This window comes from Alosa pseudoharengus, unplaced genomic scaffold (genome assembly GCF_046254945.1).
Source record: "Alosa pseudoharengus isolate Yale_2024_CS ecotype anadromous, Long Island Sound unplaced genomic scaffold, YU_APseudo_1.1 YU_APseudo_1.1_scf_1, whole genome shotgun sequence".
NCBI lineage: Eukaryota > Metazoa > Chordata > Actinopteri > Clupeiformes > Clupeidae > Alosa > Alosa pseudoharengus.
In genome coordinates this window covers 32,307,662-32,333,056 of record NW_027468564.1, presented here as the reverse complement: position 1 = coordinate 32,333,056, position 25,395 = coordinate 32,307,662, and the positions used below count along the sequence as shown (strand labels likewise).

Genomic DNA, 25,395 nt, shown 5'->3' with positions numbered 1-25,395 from the left:
TCCAGGGCTACTTTCCCCCCTTAGATACAAATACGGAAGAATGCGGAGACGAGTGCCTCGACGACCACTGATATTTGAACAGGTAAAACTACATTTGTCAACATGCATACATACACAATGAAGGAATTGTATATTTGTATTATAGGCCTACTGCAATTAATATTATCGGGTTTATGTAGCGTGTTTTTGTTAATCCAATCTAGGTCTGCAACCTCGCAAACCACGAAAACATAGATAGATAGATAGATAGATAGATAGATAGATAGATAGATACTTTATTAATTCAAATAGCAAATTGGAAGATCGATGAAAGTCGATGGGCCTAATATAAATGAGAAAATGAACGTTTCTAAAAAAAAGGACTAGGCCTAGCTTAAAAACTCTTTGCACCAGAGGCTACAGCGCAAAAACATTGGGTTTAGTGTTGGTCGTGCACACTAAATAGCAACTTCCATGTAGTTTGATTCAATAACTAACACTTTGATTGCTATAACAAAATGCGCTATATTTTTTCGGAAATAGGCTATGTCTAGTGATCACGCAGGCTACCGTTAGTGGCACAAGCTGCCTAACAAGAAATTGTGAATCGAAACTTAACATGCAAATGAATCACATAATGTCATAGCCGACAGAAAAAAACTCAAGTAATGGCCTTACACCAAACATTTTTGACAAGATTTGGGAAAGATTCTTGAACGATTGGAGTCTTTTGAGTAAAGCTTGAATGAGGGGCATTACTTAAAAGACTACAATCTTTCAAGAATCTTTCCCAAATCTTGTCAAGAAAAATGTCTCCGGCGAGTGTTTCTAGGGCCTAGAAAACACTCGCCTGAGACATTTTCCTTCTTGCTCAGCCATAGTTTGCCAATGTTTCAGCCTGCCCCGGTCTCCCCCAGGCTATCTGTAGTGGGGGAGACCGGGCAGGTTGAAACATTGTTAATATCCAGGTTAGGCCTAGTGGGTGTAAATGGATCTGTCTGGATTGTGTAGCCTATTCTGTCTCTAATATGCCCAAGATTGATTTGCAGATAAGGAGACGATGATTGTTGTTGTGTATTGTAAATATACAAACTACATAGGTTGTATATTTTTTATAGAATGCAGTGATGCATGTTTTGAATTGTTTAAAATTATTTCAAATCAAAATAATACACTCAGACACAAGCATATTCATATCCTGTCACTGACCCTACAACATGTCTCTATACATGACATTGAGCTTGTATAATGTTCAGGTCCATTTGTGAGGTTCTCAGTGACAGAACAATGTTTCTGATGCGAACCATGTTGCTGGACTGTTGACACATTTCAATGATCTATGCAGCACAGGATGTTCAAGAATGCATTCTTCTCGAACAAAGCTCTCATTAAGTATAATAGTTGAATAATAATAATAATAATAATAATAATAAACAGTAGACAACTGTTTTTTTAATGAAATTGGTACTAACATAAGTGTAAAATGTACAAAAGGCCTACAGATTGCACTGTATTTAGCAATTACCTGTAATTTACCTGCATTTTCTCTCATTCCATGACAGCTGGCTGTTAGTAATGGCCGATTCCAGTGAGTCGGACATTACGGATCAGAATGGACCTGTCCAATCCACCATTACGGCTCACACAGGTGGGGTTGCAGTGGTACCTCAACTTCATTCTTGCCACATTGAAGGATCTGTCAACATCAATGTCAGCACATCCTCAGCTCCTGTTCTGGAATCAGGTCATAATGCACACTCTACATCTTTCCCTTGTACCTGCATGCTTCCTACCTATACCTTATAGTACACAGCAACAATTTCAGTGTTAACCCTTTGAGGTCCCAGGACTGTCTGCTACACCTTGACATTTTTAAGTATTTCATCTCACTAAAAATACCTATGCAAAAGTGACACATACGGTTATATTCTGGAAAACCTCAACAATAATAATATGAGAGTAAAGTGAATGTAATGAAATTATTTTTTTATTCAAATTTAGTGTAAACACAACTTGACAAAGGTCTTCAAACCGTGTAAAAAAAAAACACAGTATACATAATTCTCGGCAAAACTTTTGAAATCTGAACTTTGTAAACATAAGTGTTGACTATATAAAAGTAGGAAGAGCATTCAGAAATGTTATGTAGTTTCAGTACAAATTTTAAACACTTCAGACTAACTATGTTTTCTCTGAAGCCAGTGGCTATTTCAAATGAGTAATGATTAGATGGGTGTGTCACACCTGTAACTTCCCCCTCCCCCTGTCAATGTCCATGTGTCAATGGCTGTCATTGTCCACCTATCAATGGCTCTGCCAGGGTACTGTAGCTACCTTCCCCCAAAGCTTATGGTGTCTCTGTGGCTCTCCGCTCCCATTTACAGTCTGTCACAGGCAACCCAGTTCCAAAAGTGGGATGTTCTCCACATCACAGTGAAATTGAACAGAACATATTTAGAAGTTGTTCTTTCATTATCTTTTTTTAAAACATTGAATTCATCATTACAAGACCGAGACATAGTGCCACAAATTTGCATATCTTTCTAGCATCACCTACTGTAGCGTAAATTTGTCATCTGACACATAGAGTATCATTCACACCTAATCTGTTTGCATCAGGATACTATTATTATACTACTATTATTATACAGGATACTATTATATTGCATCAGGATATGACAGTGTTTACTTTTCCTGTAGCCTAAATGCCTGCATTTTACAATTGTATGGACAGACTTATGCATGGACCATGATACTTTATGAACTAACTTTAGTTACTTTAGCAACAAACTATGGCTATGCATGGCATGCTGACTGATTAGCCTGCTGTAAACGCAACTCGTGAGCACAACGGGATGTGGATTTTAGCCATATGATCATCTGACCAGCAATAAACAAAAGTCTACTTCTACTGAAATGTAGTTTGGCAACTGAAAAATGTCTTCAAAACTTGACAAAAATAGCATGTTTCAATTGACTAGTTATATAGCTACTCTCCCTAAAAGTATGACAACAACAGCTAGGAAAATAGATATTAAATCGTCGATTTTAACACATAGTCTATGGCCCCTACTTTCCGACCTGGCACATGACAGAAAACGGGTTAGTTTCCCAGCGCAAACTTTATTTCTTATTTTGCACGTCTCTTTTTTTGAGCAATGCGGCAAGGGGTGTGGCAATTAACAACCTGAGGAGGGGTCTGGTGCGTTGTCTAAAAATCGCTGTCGTACACTACCTAAAACGCATTACGCCACTGACCAAGAGAAACCTGGTCAGAAGTCCATGGCGAGTTGTTTATATTTTATCTTAAGAGTGCATTATCAACAAAGAGTATAGAAGTAACAGTTCAGTCCAAGATGGCGGAGCTGCAGCTCGGTTATGGGGGCGATGTTGCAATGGAACGTTTTATTGAGTTTCGCCTCTTGTTACTTCTATACTCTTTGTTATCAACAGTGATATGGGCGTGTGCACAACACACTTCTTGTCTCATAAACAAACGTGCACCGGCGCACATCCATGCAAAACATTATACTGTAAATTACACGATTACAATGGGAAACAAGATATTATTAATTAGAGTAAGATATAGATATAGGGGCAGCCGTGGCCTACTGATTAGCGCTTCGGACTTGTAACCGGAGTGTTGCCGGTTCGAACCCCGACCAGTAGGCATGGCTGAAGTGCCCTCGAGCAAGGCACCTAACCCCTCACTGCTCCCCGAGCGCCGCTGTTGTTGCGGAGTGTGTTTCACTAATTCACGGATTGGGATAAATGCAGAGACCAAATATCCCTCACGGGATCAAAAGAGTATATATACTTATACTATATTACGAAATACATCTCACAATGAGTAGTTATTCACCATCATTAGCAAATTGGTAATGACTGATAAAAGTGATTAGGTGAGGGGAGAGTCAAATATGAAGCACAGCTGAAGACGCACTGTTACGAGATGTAAGCAGCAACTCCTCTGCAGGATAAATGTCCTTATGTTTTTTATTCAGTCATTCGAACATTATTGGGGTAAGTGTTGCTTTTTAGGCTATGTTTTCGATGTTGGTGGTATTTCCAATCAATAGTGAAAGTAACGGTGCATAAATGTTTTGTCGTTGACTATGAGACCACGGCAAAGTTAGTTACACTTTGCCAATGAGTTCAAATAATAAACGAGTGCAAATGCGTATATAGGCTATACTCTGCTATAGGTCTTAGTAAAGCATGGTTTAGTGGATTGAATGTGTTCCATACGGTGTCATGTGCAAGCAGATTCCTTCAAATGCGCCACTGACTATCAAAATACCAATGCACTGTTTGAAGTTGTGCTTTGCTTTGTTAAAGGGAATGACAGATGTCATTCTCATTGGTTTAAATGATGTTATGCCTACAACACACCCATGACTGATTAAGAAACATAAGGCCCACCTTCTTGCACCTTGCACCGGACGTTTCATAACTAAACCACACCCAATATGGACTGGACAAACCCCGAAATTTGTTTAAACTATTTGCCAGTGACCAGGCATTTTAGACTGTCATGATGGGGCCCATCAGTGCTTATTTTGTCCCAATCTTGTCAGTGTTAATTCAATAATCCATAAAGTGTAAAAAATGCAACTCCGATACAGTGTTGAAACACCTTTAGACAGAGTTGCAATTAATACCTGGAATTGTTAACTTGTTACATTTTAAATCTGCACAAGTATTAGTTTAACACTAATTACTGTCATAATTTTCAATTTACTTATGATGGTGATGGAGAAGTTTGTTCCCAGAATGCCACAGCCTCAGTCTTTATATTAAGAGATCTCTATAAAGAGATCCCATATTAAACCTTACTGAAATTTAATCTTTAAATAAAATACAACTAAGTGACATTAAAGGCTATATACTGTTGTTGTCATGTCATCGTGTAATTTTTAATTGGTTCTACAAACAATCAACTAGATGAACATCCACAGCACCTTAATCCTGTGCATAGGACTTAAAGTATTGATTGTGCTGGTGACAGGAACATGTACACAAATTTAGCTGTGCAGTGTTGACATGGTGAACATAAACTTCCTTCTTAATTGGTCCAGTTGCTACAGCTTTTATATCCATTCATAGTAAACCTATAAAGCCCAACCTTATAGGGTGAAGATGAAATCCATCCCAGGAAGTACACAGACATATAATGCAACTAAGCATTGAGCATGGAGGTATTATATATAACTAGAAAGAGTGATTAAGTCCCGCCCCCATTCATTTCAATGGCCCATGCTAGGCTAGCTAGTTCAGCCAAAAAATTGCGTTTCATGGATGCCTGTTTCCGCCACCAGCTAGAATTAGCCTATTGGATTCCATGTTACAGACAGAGACAACGTAAGGTACAACGGTACGTCGTTTATGAAGACTGGATATTCCCTCAGAGGAAAAGACGTTGTTTGGGAATGCGCTTCACCTACCCTTGTTATAGGCACAAATTTATTTCATTGGTTGGGATAACAATTTGGGAATGGTGGTAGAAATTTGCCCCATGTTTCGAAGTCCTAGGCTATTTAATGTGATGTTCATATGTAATAATAAACAATGTGAATCAATATTGAGTGAGGACTTACTTTAGGCTACACAAATAATGATCCCTAAATGCTATATTTGAACAGGCTGTATTAGGCCACTAAGTGTGCAATATGTAGCCTATCCAACGAAAATGATAATTAAGTAGACATGGGACGTAAGAAACGGACCGTACGCTGCACTCAGCACCCAGTGTGAATTTGCAGCTTGTTAAACCTAGGCTACATTTGCAGGCAGACAAAATGAAGCCAACGCAAATTAAACTTACAGATAGAAGCGCACATCCCTCAGGCGTATTGTGGTTCAAGCAACCAGACATTTTTGAGTCTGCAACTGCTGTCATTATCAGAAACTTTCCTTTGATGCTATCTATATCTATCTATATATATCTACTAATCTATAAAGGGGACAGACAGGGTTGTTGGATATTTGGCTTTTGCCTCAACTGGCAGCCTGACCAGTTAAATCAAATCCATAGCCTATCATGTCAATGTTACCCTGGAAATTCCAGAGTTCTCGCAAAAGCACAATTGAATTATCTCTGCGAGACACTCTGGCAATGAGTAATGATGCACGTTACTTTTACCCCTTGCTTTGCGAGGAACCAATCACATCAGTGTATCTGATAAGGCAGGCCATGAGGCGAGCTAAACACATGACGACAGCACTGCAACGAATCAGTCAGTAAACATTGGTCTTAGTGTTATCCAATTGACCTGTCGCTATGCGGCACCCTTAAAACGCTGATGAGCCAATGACAGTCCAGCCTCAGCGGGACTCGGACATCAGCTCGGACAACTCCATAGGAAACAACAGTGAGGAGGCATAAAATGACAAATTAATCGTTATTTATGGAGTTTATTAACAAAACAAAAAAACGACGGATAACCATGGTCAAACGTTTTGCATGGGGGACGTGTAATACTGATAGCCGGTACCCCGAGAGGCTAGAAAACGGGGTATATTTTCATCAACAGTAGCCTACAGGACGTCTCTCGCGTTTGCAACAGCTTGACGTAATGTAGGCTACTAAGCCAACAACGTGGGCACAGGTTCCCTGTTAAATCCCAAAATGAAAATGCTCATTAACCAACTACTATATTCTTACTACATCAAATATTAACGTAACCTAACATATCTTAGTATCAATCTTCCACTAGCTAGCTAGCTAGCATTAACGTCAGTGTTTTTTGCACGGTGATTTGCACGGCTACTCGCCACAACTGCTTGTCACCTTGTATGTATTCTAAAGTTTTGAATACACCCCTCCATAGCATAATTAAGTCCCTTTTGATAGCTTCTGGAGGAAAGTAAATCCTTTATCGATCAAAATGTCCTCAAAGCCTGCTTTCATATACTGTCAGCTGCCATTGTCCACAATGTATTTCTATTCAAGTCGGGTTTGTTTGTCCGAGTTTTCACACGGTAACAATGGGGGGCGGAGTTTAGCGACAGGTCAATTGCGTCGAAGTCCGGAATCAGTCAGTAAACATTGGTTGTAGTGTAATCCAATTGCGTGCAGTGAGATTTTCAAATGCCGCCCCTTGAATTGGGCCATTTTCATTATTCGTGGCCAGACCCTTAATCTTAACTCATTGAGTGCCAAAAACTTAATATTACGTTTTTCCTTCCCATGCGTTGAGTGCCAAAAACGTAATATTACGTTTTTAGCTTTTTTTTTTTTATTACGAAACTAGACACTCTAACACACCTTATATGTGATTTTGGAAACTTTGTGATGAATGGAAATGAAATATATGATGATCGAAAACTCATGAAAACGCACAATCTGGACATTTTATCTGGACATTTAATCTTAAAACTCTACTTTTGATGGTTTCCGCTTTGGGTTGAATTAGTGACACATGCACGTCAGGTCAAAACCAGGCCATTTCCGTGGGTTTATCACTAGGTGGCAGTCTCGCCAGGTCTCGCTAGGTCACTTCCCAGAAACTTTACAGGCAACACTTCATATTTCATCAAAGACGCTACATCTCCATTTCTAGAAATAAAACAGGGATTTTGATAAAAACTAGCCACTGTTTAGCTTGGGATTTCTTAGGAACAGAGGCATGTAGAAATAAACGGTTTGTACCCACTGAGAGCTTAAAGTCTCACCTTTCAAACATAGTATGTGTCCATAGCTATAACATAGAATACGCTGTGGCTCTACAAAAATCGTCAACAATGATCAAGATTGCTGGCACTCTGGGCCAAAGCTTCCGAAAACAGCGCGGCATTCAAAGTGTTAAGGTCATTGCTACGAATCTGCTAACATGTATTGTCATAGTTATCTTGCCAACCCACAAATAATACAAATAATAGTAACCATGACAACATTTACTTTTTTTCTTTTATAATACCACAAAGCCTGGCATAATACAGCCTAAAACATGCCTGTAACATTAAGTATCTTTAGCTTAATCCAAGTAGGCAGTCGTTTTATTTGTCGTCTTCCAGAAATGCTTAACCAACATGGACGCGCGAGGATGTTTAATACATGTTGTCTCTAATAAATGTTGGGGGCCTTAATGCTTAATGCTATGCTAATTGGCTGAGCTAACCCTCCAAATCCTGACCCCCTGGCATAACAATTTCAAACCTCATCTATTTTCTATGTATAAGCTCTTACAGCTTGAAGTATCAGAATGTATAGTAAACCTTCTTTTACCCCTTGATAATGGCATCAATGACTTCTTTGCCTGATGTCACAGGATCGACTATGTGAAATTCCAATGGTGTTTTGTTAATTTATTAATGTTTATCTGTTTTTGTTCATAATAGAAGGCATGGATTCACTAAAAGAGACATTTTATCATTAGTGAAGTTATTTGATAAATGAGTTTCAAAAAACGTACTTTTGGTTTAAGCCCCACTCACTTCTGGGTTGTATCCGAATACAAATACAGATACAAATATTGCTTGTATTAAATACAAATACAAATAGTTGCTCCACTGCACACCCCTACTCATAGCACACTATTTGTGCCCAAAATATTATAAATATTCAAATTGATACTTTCAAACCACCAGTTCATCTGATATTAATATCAATGCTGCCTTCTTTTTAACAGATATTTGCATTAAAACAGTGTCTGAAAAACTGAAATCAAAACTGAGAAAGACGTTTGGGAGCATTTTAGAAGGCATCGCAAAGAAAGGAACCCCAACATTGCTCAATGATATTTACACAAAGCTGTACATCCTTGAGGGAGAGAAAGAGGGAATAAACCATGAACATGAGGTTTGCGACTTCGACAGCATCTCCAAATCACAATCATCTCAAGACACTCCAATTGACCTCAATGACATTTTCAAACCTTTACCTAATGAAAATGATCAAGAAGAGGAAAAAGATTTTCGAATTGTTCTGACTAAAGGAATTGCTGGTATTGGGAAAACAGTTTCTGTGCATAAATTTATCCTTGACTGGGCCGAAGAGAAAGCCAACAAGGATGTGGATCTCATGATTGTGCTTCCCTTTCGAGATTTGAACACAATGATTGACGATGATGACAGGTACAGTCTTCAAGAGCTGCTGGAGGAGTTCTGTTCTGAACTTAAGGATGTCAAAGACCCAAAGACCTATGATAACTGCAACATTGTGTTCATCTTTGATGGTCTGGATGAAAGTCGTCTTCCTCTTGATTTCCATAACAACAAGAGGGTGTCTAAGGTCACAAAAAAGTGTTCAGTGGATGAGCTGATTACAAATCTCATACAATCTGATCGTCTTTTGCCATCTGCACGAATATGGATAACTTCTCGACCGGCAGCCATCCACAAAGTCAGCAACTGGACACAATCGACACATCGTTTGACTGAGATACAAGGATTCAGTGACCCACAGAAGGAGGAGTATTTCAGGAAGAAGATCCATGATGATAATTTAGCAGACAGGGTTATCTCACATATCAAAACATCAAGAAGCCTACACATCATGTGTCACATCCCAGTCTTCTGTTGGATTTCAGCAACAGTGCTTTCTTTTCCTGAGATATTGGACACTGCTCGTGAAAACATCCCTACCTCCCTGACTGCCATGTACACCCGATTTCTTCTTTATCAGATGCAGAAGAAGAATGAGAAGTACTATGGCAAACACAATACAGTGCCACTATCAGAGACAGACATGAAGATCATCCTCAAATTGGGTGAGCTGGCCTTTGCCAACTTAGAGAAACAAAATCTGGTGTTTTCTGAGAGTGACCTGAGGAAGTATGAGATTGACGTCACTGATGTCTCCGTACATTCAGGGGTCTTCACTGAAGTGGTTAAAGAGGAAGATCCTATGTTCAGAGAGAAGTGGTACAGCTTTGTCCATCTCACCATACAAGAGTATCTTGCTGCATTCTACACATTCTACCAGTTTGTCTCTGAAGGGTCAAACCCATTTCCAGTACAAAAACACAGACAGTTATATCCCAGAGTCGAATATAATCGCAACACATATGACTATGAAGAGGAAGGTGAACAGAGTGGTGATACAGAGACAATGGGAACTCTGCATGATTTACACAAGGCTGCAATTGGCACGGCTCTGAAGAGCACCAACGGTCATCTGGATCTCTTTCTCAGATTCCTTCTTGGGCTTTCGGTGGATGAGAGTCTGTGGAGGTATTTCAAGCTACAAACAACCATAGATCAAGAGAGCATCATGAGAACCAGCCAGCTCATTAAAACCAAGCTCAGAGAGGACAACGAGAGAGAGCTTCCATCCCCAGAACGTTGCATCAATCTCATCCACTGCCTCACCGAACTCAAAGACAACTCACTGGTGCAAGAAATTCAGAATTTCATGAAGAATCTTTCTGATCAGAGGATAAGCCCAGCCCTGTGCACTACCCTTGCCTACATGATTACCACGTCTAATGAGGTGATGGAGGAGTTTGACCTGAGGAAGTACAAAACATCAAGAGAGGGTCGGAAAAGACTGATTCCAGTTATAGGACGCTGCATCAGAGCCAAGTAAGTACTGTCCTGGTTCATAACTTCACCCTGGAGAGAAAATGCTGATTTAATGATTCTACACTACAGTTTGATGGTATGCAGGGCCCATAAAACAAATTCACCCTCCCCCCTTGGATATTTCCACTTTTACTGCTTTTATAAATGGAATCTTAATTTAATTTGGCCTTTTTTACAATAATTTGTAAAGAAAATTCCCTTTTTAATGTCAAAGTGAAAGCTTTCTACTAAGTAATGTTAATTAATTAAAAATATAAAATGCAAAATAAGCGACTGCATAAATATTCACCCTTTTCAAGACAATATTTAGTAGATGCACTTTTGGCCGCAATTAAAGCATGGAGCCTGCGTGGATAGGTCTCAGTTAGGCTTGCACGTCTTGATACTGCAATTGTACTCTAATTTTTTTGCTGCTCAAGCTCTGTCAGTTTGGAAGGGGATTAGGTGTGAACAGCCCGTTTCAAGTCCAGCTATAGATTTTCTATTGGATTGGGGTCTGGGCTTTGGCTCTGCCTCTTGTTGTCTTTATACCATACCATTGCTACCATCACCATGCTTCAAACTAGGGATGATGAGTGTTTGGTGATGTGCAGTGTTTGGTGTCTGCCAAAAATGGCATCTGGTCTGGTGGCCAAAGAGCTCAATTTTGGTCTCATCAGATCAGTGAACCCTCTTCCACCATTAGACCTTGGAGTCTCACCCATAGAGCTTTGACTGGTGAAGAACTCGGGCAAAAGTTGTTGTATGCATAGTTTCTCCCATCGCAGCTGCTGAAGCTCTTAACTTCTTGTCATAGGTGCCTTTGTGTCCTCGCCCACGATTATTCTTCTTGAACGGTCACTCAGTTTGTGGTGCTGGCCTGCTCTAGGCAGATTTGCACATTTGCAATATTCCCTACATTCCTTAATGATGGATTTCACTGAACTTCAGGGGATATTCAGTGACTTGCATTTTTTTTGTATTCATCCCCTCACTTATGCTTTTCAATAGCCTTTTCTTTTAGTTGTTTGGAGTGGTCTTTTGTCTTCATGGTAGGAATACTGATTGGCCAGTGACTGGACCTTCCAGACGCAGGTGTCTTCATACACATTCACTGCACTCAGGCAATCTCCATTTCACTAATTGAGAGACTATTAACACCAATTGGCTGGACAGCTGTTGATTTAGGTCAGTCACTTTAAGGGGGGGGGGAATATTTATGCAATTGCTTATTTTGCAGTATATATTTTTTATTAATTAACATTACGATGTAGCAATTTCACTTTCACTTTGACATTAAAGAGGGGATTTCTGTAAATTATTGTAAAACATACTGACAAAGATGCCATTTATTAAAGCAACAAATGAGGGAATATCCAAGGGGGGTGAATACTTTTTATAAGCACTGTAAGTTAGCCTGCTTTGTTGAGTAGCTTATAATAACTTCTTTGGTGAATAGAGCGTTAGAAGTGGGCCACTAGCATAACAAGTTTATTGCCTTGGTCAGAAGAATAGGCAACTTACGTCATGGTTGTGTTCAGTGTCGGTGAGCTGATGAAGTTAAGCCAAATGTCCTTTTTATGTTTATGTGCTTATCCTCCATGTGTTGTTTTCATGTTTTAACCTCTCTGAGATATTTAATTTTTCTTTCTTCCTTGGGCGAATTTGCCTTTCTCTTCGTAATGTATCTGGCCCCAGTGAACCATCTTACTTCCCAATCAGCTACATTTCACGCAATGTAGTGCTATAGTGGAACATTGTTAGCCTGGTGCAAAGTCAAAAGGCAATAAAGCTAACTGACTGCACAATTCAATAGCATCAAACTGTTGTCAGCTGTGATGTGGGGCAGCTGTGGCCTACTGGTTAAGGTTTCGAGCTTGAAACCGAATGGTTCGATCGCCGGTTCGATCCCAACTAGTAGGAAAAATGTGGGCGGTGGAAGTGGTTGAGCACTGCTCTCCCATGCCCACATCCATGGCTAAAGTTCCCTTGAGCAAGGCACCTAACCCCTCACTGCTCCCCAAATATAGCAAAGCTAGGTTAACAGACAAAATATGTTTTCTTCCTTAATAGACTTTGTGGGTGCGAATTGGAACAAGATATCTGTGACACTCTGGCCGAGGCCATGGAGATGCCGTTATCCCAGCTTAAGATACTTGACTTGAGTTACAACCCCTTGACAGATGCTGGAGTAGAGAAAATTCTTCAGGCCCTTTTAAGCAAAAAGCGTGACCTGGAACCACTGAGGTATTATGTCACTTACCTGCTTGTTTGTAGAAATAGACATCTTGTATAAATATAATGGAAAATATGTTTCTATGTTATGCACTGGTGGGTTTTCTTACACATATTGGCCTATTTTGTTACCAGGTTGTGTGCCTGTCACATCACTGAGACGTCCTGTGTGACGTTGGCCAAGGTTCTTCAGCAGTCGAGTCTCAGGGAACTGGATCTGAGTGTCAATACGATAGGAGATGAAGGAGTTAAGCTGGTCTGCACCGGACTAATGAGTCCCCACTGTCGGTTAAACACACTGGGGTGAGTATTGGTGAATGCAAAAGTGAACCCTGTATGAGCGTGTAAAACATTACGAATGCAACAGTTCGAACAGTATTATGGAACAGTACGAATTTCCATAAGCCCTGCATTTCCCAGAATGCCACAGCCCAAGTCCACATATTCTTGAAGAGATTAAATATTAATCCTTACAGATATCTATTTTAATTGGTATTCTTGGAAATACAATATGTAATTGACAATATTGTTACTTTATTGTTATTGTAACTGTCATGTTATTGTGTAATTTACATTGATATCATGCCATACACCATCATGCAGATGTCTCTCCACAAGACAGTCTTTTTGGGTAGGGATTGCATTGTTGCAGTAACAGACATAGCTAAGTATCCTGTCATGTGGGTCAGTGTTGAAATGGTGGATATACATTCATTCATTCAATTCCAAAAGCACAACGTTTCTTCACAACTATTGGCGTGCTACAGTATTTATATTGTAGCGTGTCTACGTTCCTAAAAGTACCGTGTCTAAGTTCCTAAAAGTATGTGAGCACGGTTAAATGTTAAATGTGTTAAATGGTTCTGATAGGCTCTGTTACCTGGGCCAGGGTTGGGGTACCACCTCCTTCCGGGGGTAATTGTGTGTAGTTTTGGGGGGAATAGGTAGTGGAGATTACGAGGAGGTGTGTGTGAGTTGGAGCCCTATTCGTGAGTGTAAAAGTGTGTTCTTGTGGCATGGCTGTGGCCGACAACAGTCAACATTAAACCCGGTTAATGGTAAACTGTCTCATCATTGGCACAGAACGTTACAATATTCATCTGACAGTAATATATTAAGAGTTCACTCTAAAGTTCAAATCGCTTCCATAGGGAGGGGATACTGAAATGCAAGTAAGCATTGAGTGCCCAACTTCAAGTGAGGTCAGTGTTAATTGAGAAAGTAATCAATTTCACATTGAGGCCAGAAGTCCTGTTAAGTAGCAGTGATATTAGCTTGAAGATATCATTTTTACTCTGATTTAGTTTGACTGAGACATACCCTGTTGTTTTGCTCCTTATATGTGTGTATTTTCAATCCTCTAGATTGAAAGACTGTAACCTCTTCAAGGGCTCCTGTGCGGCTTTGGCTCCTGTCTTGTGGTCTTTTTCGGAGTTGAAAGACCTACACCTGTCAGACAACGATTTGCCAAACGCAGGACTGAGACGACTATCAGCTGGACTAAGGAATTCCAACTGCTCTCTTCGTGTCCTCAGGTGCAAATATGATATGGAAAACCATGCTGTCCTTTATCATCCAACAGAGTCTGCTTATGCTTTGGTCATATCCTAATTTTTCAATTTCAATTAAATTCAATTTAATATCATGAGTAACAGGGGCGAGGAAAATCTCCCTACAATTGGAGATACATGTAGGAAGAAGCCTCGAGCAGATCCTCGACTCAAGGGCCTGACCCATCTGCCTAGGGTCAGTACAGAATAGTAAGATCTGTTTACATTATAAATGAATAAGATAGTTAGGTGTAAAAAAAAAAAATTGGTGTTAAACGCCACCTGAGGTGGATGTTACAAAGAGGTGGGATGGTTACATATCCAGTATGATAATGCATGAATCTTATTTAGTGTCAGAAAGTTCAAATAGTCCAGTGTAGGAAATTAATTGTCCAAGGGGATTAGGAGTTGTCATAGGGCAAGTAGTGGGTCGCTAGGCTGCACAGGCCAGGAATCCCGGCAGGGGGACGGCGATAGGCGATCCCCAATAGGCTTGAATTTGAAAACCCTTTTTTCCAAGAGCACCTCCTATCCATGCCTAAGCTTACACTTACTGTAGGCTTCTTTACCTAATCTCTTTGAACTTTGTCAGACTTAGTAGAATTAGTAGCCAACATAGTATTTACTCTAAAGTCTCCCAATTTACCAAAGTTTGATTATTGTTCCTGTTCCTTGCAAGGTGCCTTTGTTAAAAGCCTCTACCAAAATGAATGAATGTAAATCTAAACTTGCTCCTTTGCAGGATGTCTGGTTGCCAGATCACAGAGAGAGGCTGTGCTTTGCTTGCCTCCGCTCTCATCCGAAATCCCCATCATCTTGAAGAGTTGGATCTCAGCTACAATCACCCAGGAGAGTCAGGAGTACAGCTGCTGTCTGCAAGGCTGGAAGATCAACACTGCTATCTACAGAAACTGAAGTAGGTTAAAGATAATCTTGTGGTATAAAAGGCAGATCGTGGAATTGGCAATAATTGAATAATGGCTGTTAATGATTTGTCATCCAGCAGAGGACCCAGGAACACAAGCCTTGAAACTCACAAATGAGGTTGAAATAGTTTTGATAGCAGAAATCTCAGGGAATATTTTCATGTTGAAGTCAAATATGTATCTTATATCTTATCACCCACCCAAGGCCATTTCATACTTTGCTCAACAGTTACAGAGGCAACACATCTGGCATTAAAATGTGATCTCACACTTGCACTAAGTAGTTAGCTTTGGTTTGCTCCCATTTAGCGGAAATCAAAAGTTTGCCGTCTTAACCTGTCGAAGATCAGAGCCCACTTCTAATCAGATGACAGAACTATGTAAAGTAAAACGTCTTCACTTCTTCAACGTGAGAGATTAACAGGCACAAATTTTTTATTTTTAAAAATGTTCCCCACAGGAAGTAAAGTAAAGTACCCGGATCTCCTTATATATACAAAGATGGAAAAGTTTTTGTAGGCGAACTTCAAAGGTCTACATGTGCACCCTAGACCCTCTCAGAATGTGGCTTGAATGCATAATGAATGCGTACACAGCGGCCATTAGAGACATGAAATGGAGATGAAGATTTCTGAACAGGGCACTTTGCTGATATAGTGTCAGTGCAGTTTGCTCATCATTTAAATTTAGGAAAACAAAAAAATTGCGGTTAGAAATGATACACACATACACACACACAGTGTATTTTCTTCACCCTAACCAACGTCACAAATGCACAAACTATCATTTATTCATCCTCTCTCACTCTCCCTCTCTCACACACACACATACACACCCAGTGGTGTAGTCTACGTGATACGCAGGACTACGCACTATACCCACTTAAAAAGCATCACCATCTCAGTATACCCATTTAAAATAGGCAAGGATGCGTATTAACATTTGGGGTTAATCACAGTACAGCTAACTAGACTAACTACACTACTGTACACATCTACATACACACACACTGTAATGTTTTTATTCTTCATCCTCTCTCTTCTCTCCATCCTCTCTCTCTCACACACACACCACAAAACACACACTTTTATTGCTTCACCCTAACCTTTCACACACACACATACACACACACACACAATATATCATAACTTCCCTAAAGTCCCCAGGCCTTGATATCATCTATGTAAATTCAGGATAGCTACCTTTAAACTTTACATTCCGATATACAGTATGCATGTATGTATATGTATGTACAGTTCTACAACCCCAAAACAGAAAAAGTTGGGACATTGTGTAAAATGCAAATAAAAACAGAATGTGATGATATACAAGTCTCGTAAACCAATATTTATCAGCAAAAAGGACATAGACAATATGTCAAATGTTGAAAATGAAAATTTGGACTATTTCATGGAAAATATATGTTAATTTTGAATTTGATGTCAGCAACAAGTTTCAAAAAAAGTTGGGACGGGAGCATGTTTACCACTGTGCTGCTTCAACTCTTCAATTAACGAAATACTGTACATGTTTAGGAACTGAGGAGACCAGTTACTAGAGTTTTGAGAGTGAAATGTTGTCCCATTACTCCCCGTCGTCCCGATATAGGATTTCAGTTGCTCAACAGCATGGGGTATTCTTAGTCATTCCATTATGCACCTAATTTGACAAATCTGGACTGCAGACATGTCATTTTAGCACCTGGACTCTTCCTCTGTGGAGAAATACTATTTAAATATGTGCAGAATTAATTTTGGCATTGTTTTCCTGAAATATTCAAGGTCTTCCCTGAAAAATACATTGCCTGGATGGGAGTATATGTTGCTCAAAACCTGTATACATCATTCAGAATTCATTGTGCTTTGCCAAATCTGCAAGATGACCATGCTGTAGGCACTAATGCTCCTCCACACCATCATAGATGTTGGGTTTTGAACTGAACACTAAAACAAGTTGGATAGGTTGGATACTTGAATAGGCCCTCTCCTCTTTAGCCCAGATGAGTCCATGATTTTCAAAAAGAATGGCAAATTTTGATTGGTATAAACACAGGGCCTTTTTCCATGTTACCTCAGTCCATTTTAGGCCCAGATAAGATGGTGGTATTTTCTGTATCATGTCTCAATACAATGTTGGCTGTTTTGACTGTTACAATCTTGGCTGCAGTTTTTGAATTGAGTATCAAATTGTGCACATAGACAATAGTTATCAGAGGTTTTCCTGAGGCCCAACAATGACAGATCTGGAAACAGGTCTGGTGTTGATGCAGTGCCATCTGAGGTCCAAAAGACCATGGCCATCCAATTTGTTGTTCAGCTCTTTCCCTTGTTTGCTAAGATTTCTATGGATTCTCTGAACGTTTTAATAATATTATGTCCTGTAGATGATGAACTCCCCAAATACTTCACAATTGCATCTTAAGAAACATTAAAAATACATTGTTTCATCATTTGTGCACACAGGTTTACACAGAGTGAAGAATACCCCTACATCTTTACTTCTAAGGGACCTCTCTGGGGTGCTCTTTTTCATATCTAATCGTGTTGCCAGTTACCTTAATTAGTTGTTAAATATTCCTCCTTTTGTTTTCTTTATCATTACACAACTTTTCTAGCATTTTGTTAGCCCCATCCCAACTTTTTTTGAAACATGTTGCTGGTATCAAATTCGAAATTAACATATATTTTCCATGAAATAGTCAAATTTGTCATTTTCAACATTTGATATGTTGTCTGTGTCCTCTTTTCTGTTTTGGGGTTGTAATTTATTTTCACACATGTTTCATAATGCATTATATCCATAATAAATCATGAGGAAATGAAATGTTTTTTCACAGCATGGATCATGTTGGGGAAAGGCACCTAAAATGGGGTTACAAGAAATGTAGGTGCATTTAAAGTTTTACATGATTTAAGAAGCAATTTCTGTGTACATACTGGCTAAGTTGAATTAATAGGATGAATTTTGTGTTGTTTGTGTTGTGTTTTATATATAACCCTTTTTGTTCTCTTTGAAATAGATGCAGTAGACCTCAAATTAGGTTGGAGTGACGGAGTGGACGTATCTCAAGACTTAAAGAAAGCCACAAGAAGGAACTTGGAGATGTTCTACAGCCCATTCGACTCAGACGATGATGATATGGGAGTTCTGCCAAAGACTAATTTGCAAAACTCCCAGGTGGAAGTGCAGTGTTTCCCAAGTCTATCGGGGGAACGCTTCTACTGGGAAGTGGATTGGACTGGTATGATTTTCATTGGCATGAAACATAAGAGTGCGGGTCAAAGGTTTGGTTTCAACTCGTTTGAAAAGTATTTTCTGACGTGCAGCAGGGATCAGTACGTTGCTTTCCACAATGACCGGGTCAGTACAAAGTCGATGTCACAGGTAAAGAAGCCAAATCCAGACCCTCAGCGGATCGGTGTGTTCCTGGACTGGCCAGCGGGCATTTTGTCTTTCTACAGCGTCTCTTCGGGCAAGAGGACTTTCCTGCACACATTTCACACCACATTTAGCGCACCTGTCGTACCTTTTTTTTCATTTGCAAAGCCACATCCTTATGATGGAATTGGTTCGGTCACACTTCGTACATTTTGAATCTGTAAATGATGCAATTGTACTGTAAACACAGCAGAAAAAATAGATGTATACAGATGTGTAATTTCCACAGAATAAGCCCTATTTACTTCCAGGGTGAGTCCTTCATCTCTTAGCATGTTTCCATCCAACTCCGTGGTAATGCGCATAAATAAAATGTGCATTAGTCATCGTTTCCAACACCTATTGATTCTAATTATAAGAGAACCAAGGTCTCTGCAGTTTTTTATATTTGGTCAAGTCGCACTTCACTGACCAACAGTGGGTGGAGAGCTTTAGATTCAACAAGTCCAGGTTTGAAGAATTATGCCGAATGATAGGCCCGGCTGTTGCCCCGAGTACTCGATGTTGGACGCCTATCCCAACAAACAAGCCATCTATCTATCCATAAATTGCAGGAACGTCTGTCTGCGTGTTGTTCGTCCGTTCGATTTCAAACTTGGCAGGTGTCTTGCTACTGGCATGAGTAAGTGCAGTGCATAGTTTGACATTGTTTGGATAAGAAAAGCAAAAGATATCGTTATATATCGGTAAAAGAAGCACACGTTGGCTTTCTCCGTAGCCACCCCTCTCACACAACACAGCGCAGGACCAGAGAGAGAAGCAGAGATTTGGCAGCACTGAATCACGGTTAAAATGCAAGATGTTTGGATATGATTATCATGTCTGACCTCAACAATAAACACTCCCTGTATGCAGATTGCTTGCATAAAATGATTACGCGGATTTTGCAACAGCACGCCAACAAACATGGGTATGTAGGCATAGTGGCTATTCAAAATTACATAAAAGGTATGTGCTATAAACTGACGCTTCGAGTAGCCCAGGCTACACTGGACTTGAGACTTTGAATAAACAAACAACAATTTCGACCGCAAGGTCCCAAATTGAAACAAGTGATAGGCTAATGGTCTCGAATTTAACAATGTTTTAGAAGACGTGCCACACAGCTAGACAACAAGTGGCAGACAGAGCGACGTCACTTATGCTACCAAAGACTGCTTTTGAGTCACATAGTTGCAAATGTCAAATGATGATGCATCATTCCACAAAATGGCTTGTCTTCACTATGAGGAAGTTATTCAATAGGCCTAAGCTTAACTATAGCCTTAACTCAAAACAGTTGTTAGGTCATTCTGATCTGTAGAAATGTCACATGCAGCCATGCCTAAATTCTGCTTACTGCACATTAATTATAGGCTAATATATAATGATATTCAGTATTCATTATTGAATGGTTAGCTGGAATGATGTTTTTCCCTCCTATTGTTAAAGCAGGCATAGCCTACCTGCAGGCATGTAATTGGGCTACAGGTTAACTACAGGAATGGCATGTTTGAACGCGCACTGCACTAGTTGTATAAACTTGGGACGTGTGCCGAATACAGAGTTGTTGGCGAAAACTTTGGCGTCAGCAAAACAACTGTGCACCGATGTGTGTATTCAGTTTGTTTTAATCTACAGGAACAAGCAAGATAGCACATCAAGTTGCCTAATGTTGAGGAAGCGCCAGAGATTGAGAGCTGAGATTCTCTGAAGGTTACGTCATGCGATGCGAATAAATCGTTTCCATCTAATCAACTTTATTCGCATTATACCTTATGCGCATCGAGAGTTAATCCACCCCCCTCTAGTGAATCAAATATAGATGTGCATTAGGAAGTTGGATGGAAACATGCTAAATGACATTAAAATGTGTGTTTTTTTTTTTTTAAACAAATAGTGGTAGTAGTACCAGTAGTAGTAGTGTAGGCAAAGGCTCTGTATTATTTTTTACTTCAGCACTGTATAAGGCTTATTCATGTGAGGAGTTAGTGTGACAGTAACTCCTACCGTTCCTACCTCTTATAAGACATACTGTATGCTCAGTTGTTTCCATATAGGGTGATGTTTAGCTTGCCGTAGCCAGACTCAGGTTCTGATCAGAATCAAAATTCTTATCAGTCTGGTAACACGTCATTTGGATTTGATTATGGGGGTTTTATGTTTCAACCTAGCCTGAAAGCCAGCCTGAATTCACCCTGTCCCACAAAATTTGAGGATGTCAAATGCCGTAATTGCCGTTTTCTGTTTGAGCTGTCAATATCTTGTATATTAGGCTAGGTGTTGTAATGCATTTATGTTTCTGTTCCAAGTCTGAGCATGTTTTACTAATGACTCTTTTGTTGAAACATTTCTTTAATTTTCTTGCTATGGAATATACCTATGATGTGGTGATATTATGAATAAAATGTGTTTTGATTTTAAAATTCACTATATTTGTGCTGACATCATTTACTTGGAGAGCACTGTCTCGCCTTGTCTTAATCTACATTGCCATGTGTACTCATTGTGAATACGCAGGCCACAAGAAGTAATTAGGGATTTTTAACTCACAACATGCTATCCGGCGACGAAAAATTCCGCTTACTATACTAAGCTAACTTAGCGGGGGCGCTGCTGGACTACAACAATGTATGCATGACAAAAAATGCTTTTGCTCACTTATATTATCTAACTCTAGGGGAGATCAAGCCTGACGTAGCCATACTAAATTCTAGTTAGAATATGAGTCTGATACTGCTCCATTGGGATGTAATTATGGGGCGTGTTTCAACCAATACAGGGGGGTATACAATGCACTGAATTAGATAGAACTAACCAATCAGAGCAACGAAATAACTTACCGTGAGATGTAGGAAGAACACACAAACCATCCTTCTCCACAAATGCCTCAACATTGTTTTCTGGTATTTTGTAAAAGTTATTGTGCCATCAATATCTCCTACAACACTCATTAGCGAAATCTAAGAGATAAATAGTATGGCAGGCTATTAGGAAAAAACTGATAGCCTATATCCCCTCTGTTTTTAAAAATAATTCTGTTGAACACTGATATGCTACAAACATGTTATAAACAGCTGGGAAAGGCTGTCGCAAATCCCTCGAACAGGTGGTCAATCAGAGATTTCAAACGAACGAGAGAACAACATGTCACAATGCAACAGCGCTGTTTTCCCTTGATGAAAGTGAAACCATGAGTTTTCCCACATCTCAACTTTGGCCAAAGCTTTCAGAAATAATTGTTTTCATTGATAAAACCTCATTGAAATAATATGCATTTTCCATATGGGGTCTTAGAAGCTATGTTGTGGGCGGGACTAAGTTCGGCTGGCACCCAGGCTAGGGGAGATGGTGAATAACCCAATTTTATAAAACTGTGGTGGTTCCTTTAAGACTGAAATAAAATAAAAAACAGATGTAAAAGAAAAGAAATAGCCCATATAATTGTATAATGATAATGAAAAAGAATAATAGTGGCCTTACTTACAGTAATACTTGACCATTGGCTGTAACCCATATTACCTCAAACCTATCCTTGCACTGATATAGTTTTGATATTACTATATATACATTATTCTCTTATATTGTCCATATTTATTTAATGCTGGTCTCTAGACTTTATTATTGCACTGTTGGACTTATTTGCACCACCACCATGATACACACCCTCATAGAGCATCTTACCATGCGTACTGAATCACAGGGTCAGTCCCTGCCCTGTCACTGCAAGTGCCTCATGCTTATACATCCCTAAGTACATTCACATTCATGTGGATCTTTGATTTAGTAATATTTTTAGTATTATTTTATCTTCTACTGTCTATATTGTTCAGTGGAATTGTTACTTTTATCATCATACTTTTTATGCTGTAAAGTGTATGTTGTGTGTGATGTATGTATAATACTGAGACCTTGAATTTCCCCTTGGGGATCGATAAAGTATTTATCTATCTATCTATCTATCTATCTATCTATCTATCTAATGAACATTTTACTAGATGGAACCAACAAATTACAAATGCAACTTTAAAATATCTCAGATAAAAAGCTCAGAGGTTTTCCTTTATTTATTAGTGATATAGACCACCTGTCCATAATTTTCTAGCGGTGTCCCTAACTATCTGTATGCTTATTTGTTTTTAAATGGATTAACTGTCAGTGAGTGGTGGTGCCCCCCAAAATGTGGACGGCCTTTCTCAGACCACCCACCAACTGGTCACCATGATGTCCGAGCGGTCTGCTTCCTAGTCTCTTGGTGACGTGATGTCCGAGCGGTCTGCTCCCTAGTCTCTTGGTGACGTGATGTCCAAGCGGTCTGCTTCATAGTCTTTTGGTATGATGTCCCAACGGTCTGCTCCCTAGTCTCATGGTGACGTGATGTCCCAACGGTCTGCTTCCTAGTCTCTTGGTGACGTGATGTCCGAGTGGTCTGCTCCCTAGTCTCTTGGTGACGTGATGTCCAAGCGGTCTGATCCCTAGCCTCTTGGTGACGTGATGTCCGAGCGGTCTGCTTCCTAGTCTCTTGGTGACGTGATGTCCGAGCGGTCTGCTCCCTAGTCTCTTGGTGACGTGATGTCCGAGCGGTCTGCTTCCTAGTCTCTTGGTATGATGTCAGAGCGGTCTGCTTCCTAGTCTCTTGGTGTGATGTCCAAGCAGTCTGCTTCCTAGTCTCTTGGTGACGTGATGTCCGAGCGGTCTGCTTCCTAGTCTCTTGGTGACGTGATGTCCCAGCGGTCTGCTTCCTAGTCTCTTGGTGTGATGTCCAAGCGGTCTGCTTCCTAGTCTCGTGGTGATGTGATGTCCGAGCGGTCTGCTTCCTAGTCTCTTGGTGACGTGATGTGAACGTGAGAATAGGGGCCCTAATTTTTAAATGCTGGGCAAAATTTGAAAAATCAATCTATGAGCAATGTTCTCATGCATGAACTAATGGCACCATGTGACGTGAGCCAGCTTTTATCTGACCCACCGCTGTTTGTGCTTAGGATCTGTTTTCATGTTAATACATTTGAATAGATTTTGCCTACTTATTAAGTAAGCTTTAGTTAGACTTTACACTCAGCACTTAATGTAGTTATTTTTGCTGCTGGGACAATCTCCATTCTTTTAATCTGATTGATCATAAAAAAATGTAGACACTATAGTACAGTCCACATATCATGAGTGATGGAGACTGATGAGCAGGTGTAACTGAGGTGGTCAGTACAGGCTACTATGGGTCATCATCATGGGTTCAATACAGAGAGAGCACACATACTGTAGAGACCATGCCACTCACACAGTTGACGCTTTGGCGATGATGCTGTTCATTTAATTTGTGAGAATAAAACAATCACTGAACGCAGAATGGCACAATGGCACAGGTTTCTATACCCTGGTACAGAACAGCGGGCAAAGGCGGCACGAACCGTAAAACAGCAGAAAACACACACTTACTAAATCGTAATCATTTTGACTCAGCTCATGGGTGGTACGTAAATGAAGACATGAACTAAACAGGGTTTACACTGACATTACAGATGCAAACAATGTGCACACAACTTCAATTCGGAAAAAGTTGGGATGCTTTGTTAAATGTGAATAAAAAAGAATGCTGTGAATAGTTCAAAGACAACATATCAACTATTGAAGGAGATGCATGTTATTGTTTTTTGGAATAAAATATGTTCATTTTGAATTAAAAATGTTGGGACGCCATTTTTACCACTGTGTTGCTTCACCTAACAACTGTGTTCTTCATCTAACAACATTTTGTAAATGTTAAGGAACTGAAGAGACCAGTTGATAGAGTTTTGAGAATTAAATGTTGTCCCATTCCTGCCCAACATATGATTCCGGCTGCACAAAAGTCTGGGGTCTTCTTGATCATGTTTTTCATTCCATGATTCAATTCGATTCAAACAACTTTATTTATCCCCAAGGGGCCATTTCCTCATGCAGGCATAGAGACATATAAGGCGTAACACAATATATAAAAATACATAAGCATATTCAAGTTCAAAAGGCGAAAAGCCTTAAAAGTAAAGCCTTCCTCCGGTTAGTTCTGGAGGGCAGCCATTCAAAAACTCTATATAGGACATGGGTAGAGTCTTCTAAAAGGCAGTTGGCTTTCCTCAGTGTTGCCTTGTCATCCAGTGATGTCAGAGACTTAAGAGGGTGGCCAATGATTTTAGAACATGTGTATGTGTTCAATCTTATTTTTTAAATTGAAAGAGAGTGAAACCAGCATATCGATGAAAAGGTCTGTATACTTTCAATAAAGGAAGAGTAAAAACGTTGAGAATCTCCCTTCTCACTCCAAAGGAGTGTTAGCCTGGCTAACGCCAGGTTTGTTTTAAATTTTAATGATATTATGTAGAGGATGAAATCCCCAAATCGCAATGTCATGTTAAGAAACATTATTGTTATATTGTTTCATTATTTGTCCACACAGGTTTACAAACAGTGATGAATACCTCCACATCTTTACTTCTGAGAGAGTCTCTCTGGGATGCTCTTTTAAATACATGGTTCCAGTTCACCTAATACGTTGTGAAATGTTCTTCCTTGTCTTGTCTTTATCATTAGACAACTTTTTCAGCCTTTTGTTGCCCCTGTCCCAACTTTTCTGATGTTTGATGTTAATGTTGTTGGCATCAAAATCAAATTGTGCTCATATTTTTCATGAAATAGTCAAATTTGACATTTTCAACATTTTATACGTCGTCTATGTCCTTGCATCTAAATATGGGCTTACGAGATTTGCAGATGGTCACATTCCGTTTTTATTTCTATTTTACACAACATCC

At 39.6% G+C, this 25,395-nt stretch overlaps 1 protein-coding gene across 2 annotated transcripts; it reads left to right on the top strand.

Annotated features, from left to right (window-relative positions):
• On the top strand, positions 1 to 21,013 carry LOC143125448 (NACHT, LRR and PYD domains-containing protein 3-like). Of its 2 annotated transcripts, XM_076286934.1 has the most exons (9): positions 1 to 82; positions 1,542 to 1,723; positions 8,610 to 10,503; positions 12,556 to 12,729; positions 12,853 to 13,020; positions 14,082 to 14,252; positions 15,010 to 15,183; positions 18,030 to 18,076; positions 18,213 to 21,013. In XM_076286934.1, the coding sequence occupies exons 2-9, from the start codon at positions 1,555 to 1,557 to the stop codon at positions 18,785 to 18,787; spliced, it is 3,372 nt and encodes a 1,123-aa protein (XP_076143049.1). In that variant the 5' UTR covers positions 1 to 82; positions 1,542 to 1,554; the 3' UTR covers positions 18,788 to 21,013. The 2 variants fall into 2 exon arrangements, with proteins under 2 accessions (XP_076143049.1, XP_076143060.1); XM_076286945.1 differs by lacking the exons at positions 18,030 to 18,076; positions 18,213 to 21,013 and adding an exon at positions 14,373 to 14,463 and having other exon boundaries at positions 15,010 to 15,169.
• The last annotated feature ends 4,382 nt before the right edge of the window (positions 21,014 to 25,395 follow it).